Source organism: Heloderma suspectum, chromosome 3, assembly GCF_057233095.1.
Source record: "Heloderma suspectum isolate Gila_16-S chromosome 3, 16-S_ref, whole genome shotgun sequence".
Taxonomy (NCBI): domain Eukaryota; kingdom Metazoa; phylum Chordata; class Lepidosauria; order Squamata; family Helodermatidae; genus Heloderma; species Heloderma suspectum.
Window position 1 is genome coordinate 74,767,953 of NC_139460.1, and position 7,909 is coordinate 74,775,861.

Sequence of the window (7,909 nt, forward strand, 5' to 3'; positions counted from 1 at the left end):
CTTCGGCGCTCAGCCTTCCTTATAGTCCAGCTCTCACAGCCATACATTACTACTGGGAAAACCATACATTACTAATGGGAATAATCATAGCTTTGATTAGACGGACCTTTGTCGGCAAGGTGATGTCTCTGCTTCTTACTATGCTGTCTAGGTTTGCCATAGCTTTCTTCCCAAGGAGCAAGCGTCTTTTAATTTCATGGCTACAGTCACCGTCTGCGGTGATCTTGGAGCCCAAGAAAGTAAAATCTGTCACTGCTTCCATTTCTTCCCCTTCTATATGCCAGGAAGTGATGGGGCCAGATGCCATGATCTTCGTTTTTTTAATGTTGAGTTTCAAACCAGCTTTTGCACTCTCCTCTTTCACCCTCAACAAGAGGCTCTTTAGATTCTCTTTGCTTTCTGCCATTAGGGTGGTATCATCTGCATATCTGAGGTTGTTGATAATTCTCCCAGCAATCTTAATTCCGACCTGTGATTCATCCAACCCGGCGTTTCTCATGATGTACTCTGCATATAAGTTAAATAAGCAGGGTGGCAATATGCAGCCTTGTCGTACTCCTTTCCCAATTTTGAACCACTCAGTTGTTCCACGTCTGGTTCTTACTGTTGCTTCTTGACCCTCGTACAGGTTTCTCGGGAGACAGGTAAGGTGGTCTGGCATTCCCATCACTTTAAGAATTTGCCACAGTTTGTTGTGATCCACACAATCAAAGGCTTTAGCGTAGTCAATGAAGCAGAAGTAGACGTTTTTCTGGAATTCTCTTGCTTTCTCCATGATGCAGCGAATGTTGGCGATTTGATCTCTAGTTCCTCTGCCTCTTCAAAACCCAGCATGTACTTCCGGTAGTTCTCGGTTCGCATACTGCTGAAGCCTAGCTTGTAGGATTTTGAGCATCACCTTGCTGGCATGTGAAATGGGCACAATTGTGCAGTAGTTTGAACACTCTTTGGCGTTGCCCTTCTTTGCAATTGGAATGTAAACTGACCTTTTCCAGTCTTGCGGCCATTGTTGAGTGTGCCAAATTTGTTGGCATATTGAGTGCAGCACTTTAACAGCATCATCTTTTAGGATTTTAAATAGCTCAGCTGGAATACTGTCATCTCCGCTAGCTTTGTTGTTACTAATGCTTCCTAAGGCCCACTTGACTTCACTCTCTAGGATGTCCGGCTCAAGTTCAGTGACCGCACTCTCATGGCTATCAGGGACATTCAGATCTGTCCTGTATAGTTCTTCTGTGTATTCTTTCCACCTCTTCTTAATCTCATCTGCTTCTGTTAGCTCCCTGCCTTCTTTGTCCTTTATCATGCCCGTCTTTGCACAAAACGTTCCCTTGAGATCTCCAATTTTCTTGAAGAGATCTCTAGTCTTTCCCATTATGTTGTTTCCTCGATTTCTTTGCATTGTTCATTTAAGAAGGCCTTCTTGTCTCTCCATGCTATTCTCTGGAACTCTGCATTCAGTTGGATATATCTTCCCCTTTCTCCCTTGCTTTTCACTTCCATTCTTTCCTCAGCTACTTGTCAAGCCTCATCAGACAGCCACTTGGCTTTCTTGCACTTCTTTTTCTTTGGGATGGATTTCGTTGCTGCCTCCTGAACAATGTTACGGACCTCCGTCCATAGTTCCTCAGGCACTCTGTCTATCAGGGCTAATCCCTGAAATCTATTCCTCACCTCCACTGTATATTCATCAGGGATATGATTGAGGTCATACCTGAATGGTTTAGTGGTTTTCCCTACGTTCTTCAATTTAAGCCGAAATTTTGCAATAAGAAGCTCATGATCTGAGCCACAGTCAGCTCCAGGTCTTGTTTTGACTAACTGTATAGAGCTTCTCCATCTTTGGCTTCAAAGGACATAATCAATCTGATTTCGATATTGACTATCTGGTGAACTCCATGTGTAGAGTCGTCTCTTGTGCTGTTGGAAAAGAGTGTTTGCTATGATCAGCGTGTTCTCCTGGCAAAACTCTATTAGCTTTTGTCCTGCTTCATTTTGTGCACCAAGGCCATGCCTGCCTGTTATCCCAGTGATTTCTTGACTTCCTGCTTTAGCATTCCAATCCCCTATGATGAAGAGGACATCGTTTTTTGGTGTTAGTTCTAGAAGGTGTTGTAGGTCTTCATAGAACCGATCAACCTCAGCTTCTTCGGCCTCAGTGGTTGGGGCATAGACTTGAATTACTGTGATGTTGAATGGTTTGCCTTGGATTCCTACTGAGATCATTCTATCGTTTTTAAGATTGTACCCCAGTACTGCTTTTCCCACCCTTTTGTTGACTATGAGTGCTACTCCATTTCTTCTAAGGGATTCTTGCCCACAGTAGTAGATATGATGGTCACCTGAATTAAATTCGCCCATGCCTGTCCATTTTAGTTCGCTGATTCCCAAGATGTCGATGTTCAATCTTGCCATCTCATGTTTGACCACCTCCAGCTTACCTTGATTCATTGATCTGACATTCCAGGTTCCTAAACAATATTGTTCTTTACAGCATCGGATTTTCTTTTCGCCACCAGACACATCCACAGCTGATTGTCCTTTCGGCTTTGGCCCAGCCGCTTCACTTTTTCTGGCGCTACTTGGAAATACCCTCTGCTCTTCCCCAGTAGTATATTGAACACCTTCCGACCTGAGGGGCTCATCTTCCGGCATCATCTCTTTTAGCCTTGTGATATGTTCCATGGGGTTTTCTTGGCAAGAATACTGGAGTGGGTTGCCATTTCCTTCTCCAGTGGACCACATTTTGTCAGAACTCTCTGCCGTGACCTGTCCATCTTGGGTGGCCCTGCACGGCATAGCTTATGGCTTCACTGAGTTACGCAAGCCCCTTCGCCACAACAAGGCAGTGATCCATGAAGGGGACATATCACCTACACACACCTATACTTCCCAGATGTAGTGTAGCAGTGGAACCAGAGTGCACAGGGTCAAAGTGCCGGGATTTTTGACTAGCAGGGACAAGGACATCATCTCCCACTGCTTCGGCTTCCCTGTTCCTCTGAGTTTAGCCGCACAGGGGAGAAATGGATTTTCTAGGAACATTATATTGTTGTGAACTGTCCATGCTGTACTACAAAGTATTTGGGGGTGGCTTGGTCTTGAACGGGCAGTTAGCTTTACAAAACCCATCAGCTTCACAAAGCCCCTGTTCCTGGTGGAGATGAAAACTGCTACAACTGTTTTGTTGATATGGATCAACACAGCTGCTGCATTTTTACTGTCCTTGGGGGTATGGCTATGGGGACTGCCATGATGAGCCCCTGCACTTCAAATTTACCATCACACCATTGCCCAGATGTTTGGATTATGCCCAGAGAGCGTTACACAGCAGGACAAAGTAAAGGGCCAAGGAAGAGGCAACCTGTACCATTCTATACTCAGATGCTTATTCACCTTGGACTCTCCTAAGCATGCAGATCCCCAGGTTAGGACCATAACGTCTCATGTAGTCAGGCTCCTCTAGAGAAGGTAATTGTTTTCATTTTCACACCCTCTCTTGCGTTCCCAGTCCCAAGAAGGGGCAGCAGCCAGCAACTGCCCATTGCCAAATCAAGCCCTATGGCTTTTTGAGAAACCAAGACTAAAACCATCTTCTGTTTCAACAGTGTGGGACAACGACAGCTTGTTTGCCTTGCTCGTGCTTTGTTACGGAAGACAAAAGTCTTAATCTTGGATGAAGCAACAGCATCTGTTGACGTTGAAACAGATAGTCTAGTACAATCCACCATCCGGAAAGAATTTCACAACTGCACGGTGCTAACCATTGCCCACAGGCTGCATTCCATAATGGATTCTGATAGGTAAATTGTTATAACTGATTTATGTACCCCCCAGCCCTGCCCACACACATACTGTTTTTTAACCATGTAGCAACTGAAAATAAATTATCAAAAACAGTGGTTTTTACGAGTACAGTAGTGCAAACAAGTATACACAAACACAAGCTCAAAATGTTTTATAAACGCTATTTTCGGCAAACAGACATTGCTGTCTACTGTCTGCTGAATTCTAGGTAGCGCCACTGAATTCAGTGGAGCTTGCCCACTCTAACGTGTGGAGCTCAGGGGTGGCCCAAGACATTTTGCTGCCTGAGGTGAAAGACAAGATGGCGCCTCCCTCCATTCCATGTTCAGGAACCAACCAGATTGGTCGTTGAATTATACTTCCATGCTGGAGATGGGACAGCATCTTCTACCACACCTTAAGGCAGCAGGCTAACCTAGGAAGTACAGGACAGACTGCCTGGCACACACACACCTGTCCTCTGACACCTTGCCACTGCCCCACGTCCCACAGCATCTGCCACCAGAGGTGGCTGCCTTGCTCTGCCTAATGGTCGGGCTGGCCCTAATGAAACTTGTTGCTCAGTTGTGTTTGGAACCACAGCGTAGATAGTAGCATATTTGCTTGATAAAAAAGGTAAATTGGGTGTATTCTAACATGTTTAGAAACTACTTTGGATCATACCTGTCTTTTAAATGGAGCTGCTCAGGATTGAACCCGGGCCCTTCTGTATGCAGAGCATGTGCTCTGACACTGAGCTGTTGTCCCCTTCCCTTGAAGCTGCAGCTAGCCTTCATAGCCTGGACTACAGCCTGTGCACAGGAAATCTTAACTTAATAAGCATATGACCTGCACTCTGTAAATGTAAGTGTGTGTGTGTGTGTGTGTGTGTGTATCTATATCTATCTATATTTGCAAGTTGATCAGTTCCAAGTCTTCCTTGTTTAACTCAAAACAGATGAACAGGGTTTCCCATTAAAGTATATATTTTATTTTGCAGGGTGCTTGTTCTTGACCTTGGAAGGATTGCTGAATTCGACACTCCAGACAAGTTGTTACAACAGAAAGGCATGTTTTATGAAATGGTATCAGAAGCTGGAATACAGCAAGAGATGGACAGCTAACGTATTATGAACACTGTGTACATATTTTCCCCCCTGAATTCTGCTATGACAATACTGTCAATATTTGTTTCATTTTATAATGAAGTTCATGATTTTAAGGGGGGAGAGTAATTGACTGAACTGCCAGCAATAAATGCTTTTGATACAAGGTATATGTGCCTGTATAAATCATTCAAGTTATTTTTGCTAGAATGATTGTACCGGATGTATAGCACTGGGACATTCATGGTATATCTTTACATGACTTGGGAAAGAGTTCTGGACCATCTGCTATATTTTAACAGTTGTATAGATATACTAAGTACTTGAAGGCATGATCGATCTCCTATATGGCAGTGTACAGAAAAGGTACTAGAAGGATCAGTAGAGTTTTGTTAGAGTCTAGGCCAGGTGTGAACATTCTTTTCACCACCTAAGGCCACATTGTCTCAGCAGAAATCTGTCAGGGCTGCACTCTGGGCGTGAGATATGCCAGAGGGTGTGGGGGCAGGAGCATAGCAAGCAGTGGGCAGAGCACCCCCCCCCCAGTGCATCCATATATGCACATGATGCCTTGGGCATCCTTTGAAAGTGTGATTCCAACAGAATCTGCACTTTCAAAGGGCTCTTCTCTCCCTGTTGGGGTGGGACAGGGGCTGCTCCCTGTCTGCCTGGGGACACCCTTTGAAAGCATGGATCTGGTGGGATCAGCACTTTCAAAGAATCCCTCTCTTCCTGCTTGGGTGGGAAGGAGGTCGCTCACTCCCCACCCAGGCAGGGATGCCTTTTGAAAGCACTTTCTGGGTCTGGCACAAGGTCAGAGGCCTAACCACAGCATGCGGCACTTAGTCCAGGGGTTGGGGAACCACAACCACAGCACAAGGGCTGAATCCAATTTCAAAGAAGTGCTTGGGGCTGCATTCCAGTGGTGGGCAGGGGCAGAGTCAACGGAGCGGGGGACACAAGAAAAGAAAGAAAAAGCATAACTAACTAAGCCTTCTGAGAGGCATTTCAACCTTTCAGAATGGGGAAGAGACTGCACAAAAGCTGGGAAATCACCAAATGGTTGGCAGTTGAGGGAAAGGGGGTAGCACCACCTGGGGAAACCTTAAGGGCTGGATTTGGCTCCCAGGCTTGAGGTTGCCCACCCTTTGCTTAGAGCATCATTTCTAAGGGCAATGTATTTTCTTTATTTATTAAAGGGGGCTTTAGGCCACTTGTAAGTGTAGAGCCTTTAGCCACCATACTGTTTAGCCTCTGAGCTCATGTGTGACATAGGGAGCACTTTCAAAGGGCAAGTTTGTAGATGCACATCCCTGCCAGTCTTTTTTTTCTCCTTATGCTGATGGGAAATCCCAGGGCCACAGTGAGAGAGGGTGGGAACTGCATGTGGCCCACAGGTTTGGGCTCAGGGATTGGGTCCAGTGTTTACCCCCCCCCCTCCAGTCACTTCTGGTTTATGTAGTGCTGAACTGGCTACAGTTAACAATACAAACCATTGCAAATGAAATGATGTTAAATTATTGGGTACAACTTACCTTTCGTGAGCCTTTGTGTCCTCTTAGGATAGCCTTTGAGGAAATGAACAATCATTCTTGTTTAGTCCTTAGTGTTGAAATTAGGTTTTTCTGAAGTACGTGTTAAGAATTTGGGGATGGAGCTTGCCAAAAACTTTCTGAGACAGAGACTGACTTAGGTATTGTTATAGATGGACAGGGCAACTAGTATCAGTTTCTAAAATGGCGTCATTGTATAAGAATTTCCCTTATGCTCCTTTTGTTCTACCTTGTTATATAAAGGGTTTGCAGAGACTTAAGTACAGGATGGCCTTTACTAAAGCTCCGTTAAATCTCATGCCTTTAGCTGTTAAAACGATAATACAGAAATAGGCCATTTTCTGAGCACACCTGCCTTGTGGCTTAAAATAGGTGGAAGATCTGTACATCTATTGTCCTTTATATAATGTACTGAGGGAATAGTATTTGCACTGGATTTTAGAGAGATATTTGGGGACATTTGTCCATGAGATTGTAATCTACTTGCTTTGTGGGCAAGATAGATATCTAGCTGTAAGGCCCTCACATTTTCTATGTACAGTAATTGGTGTTAGGGGAAAATTCTTAAAAGGAAAATGCTGTGCCTTGTCAGGGAGATTCAGAACTTTAAGTTTTTGAGTGATTTTATATAGGTTAGTGTAAATTGTACTTATTTTAGTTAGAGATTCAGAATGTTAAGTTTATTCTATATGATCTAAGTTCGTTAGTTTTATGTAAATATGTTATCTTGTATTGGTATCTAGTGTCTTTTGATAAATATTTGTTTTGTGATGGTCTGACAACTATGTACAATAAAGAAATCTGAATCTGTCTGTGCCCCGGCCCCTCATTTTCCTTGTCCATGGCTGGATCACTGATGGAAGTCTGCATCATGACAAGTTGCTTAGCGAGACTCGTATTTCTTGACTCCCGTGTACATATGCACTGTTGGAAGGGTTAGAAATTACATTGCTCATGAGGAAAGCAAACCCACCTTGAAATTTGAAAGCTGACACATGAAATCTTTCAGTCCATCTTAGTAGATTAGGAGTTCCTTTATAGCCAGGGGTGGTCAACTTGTAGGCCAAAACATTGAGCTACAACTCCCATCATCCCTCACCATTGGCTGTGCTGGCTGGGGCTGATGGGAGTTGTAGGCCAAAAGATCCAGACAGCCATAAGTTGCCCTGCTGTGCTTTAGAGCAAGTTATTTAAAAAGGATAGGATACCTTGTGATCATCCATATCCTCAAAATACCTTTCATAAGGTAGAGGGGGTCAGCTGAATTGTAGACAGTGTTTTGAAAGATCTAATGGCTTATAAAGGAGTACTCATAATGCACAGCATGATCATCAGACCAACTGTCAGATGCTACAAGGTGGACTATGTTATTTTTTACTTCCTAGAGGCTTTTCTGTGAGACTTAGTAGGTCAAAGGATCAAGACATATTCCTCAAAGTCATACTTGCCAGTTGGGAGGACATG

The 7,909-nt window shown here is 44.1% G+C and overlaps 1 protein-coding gene across 4 annotated transcripts in view; it reads left to right on the forward strand.

Moving 5' to 3' along the window:
* Window positions 1-7,255, forward strand: part of LOC146349801 (multidrug resistance-associated protein 1-like) — a 45,846-nt gene extending 38,591 nt beyond the window's left edge. For all 4 annotated transcript variants that reach the window (XR_014789088.1, XR_014789089.1, XM_084843515.1 and 1 more), the window contains 2 exons: window positions 3,609-3,803; window positions 4,787-7,255. Coding sequence is in view for 2 of the 4 variants with exons in the window: in XM_084843515.1 (XP_084699641.1) it covers window positions 3,609-3,803; window positions 4,787-4,910 (319 nt within the window). In the remaining 2 variants the exon portion in view is untranslated. The remainder of the gene's footprint in view (window positions 1-3,608; window positions 3,804-4,786) is intronic.
* The last annotated feature ends 654 nt before the right edge of the window (window positions 7,256-7,909 follow it).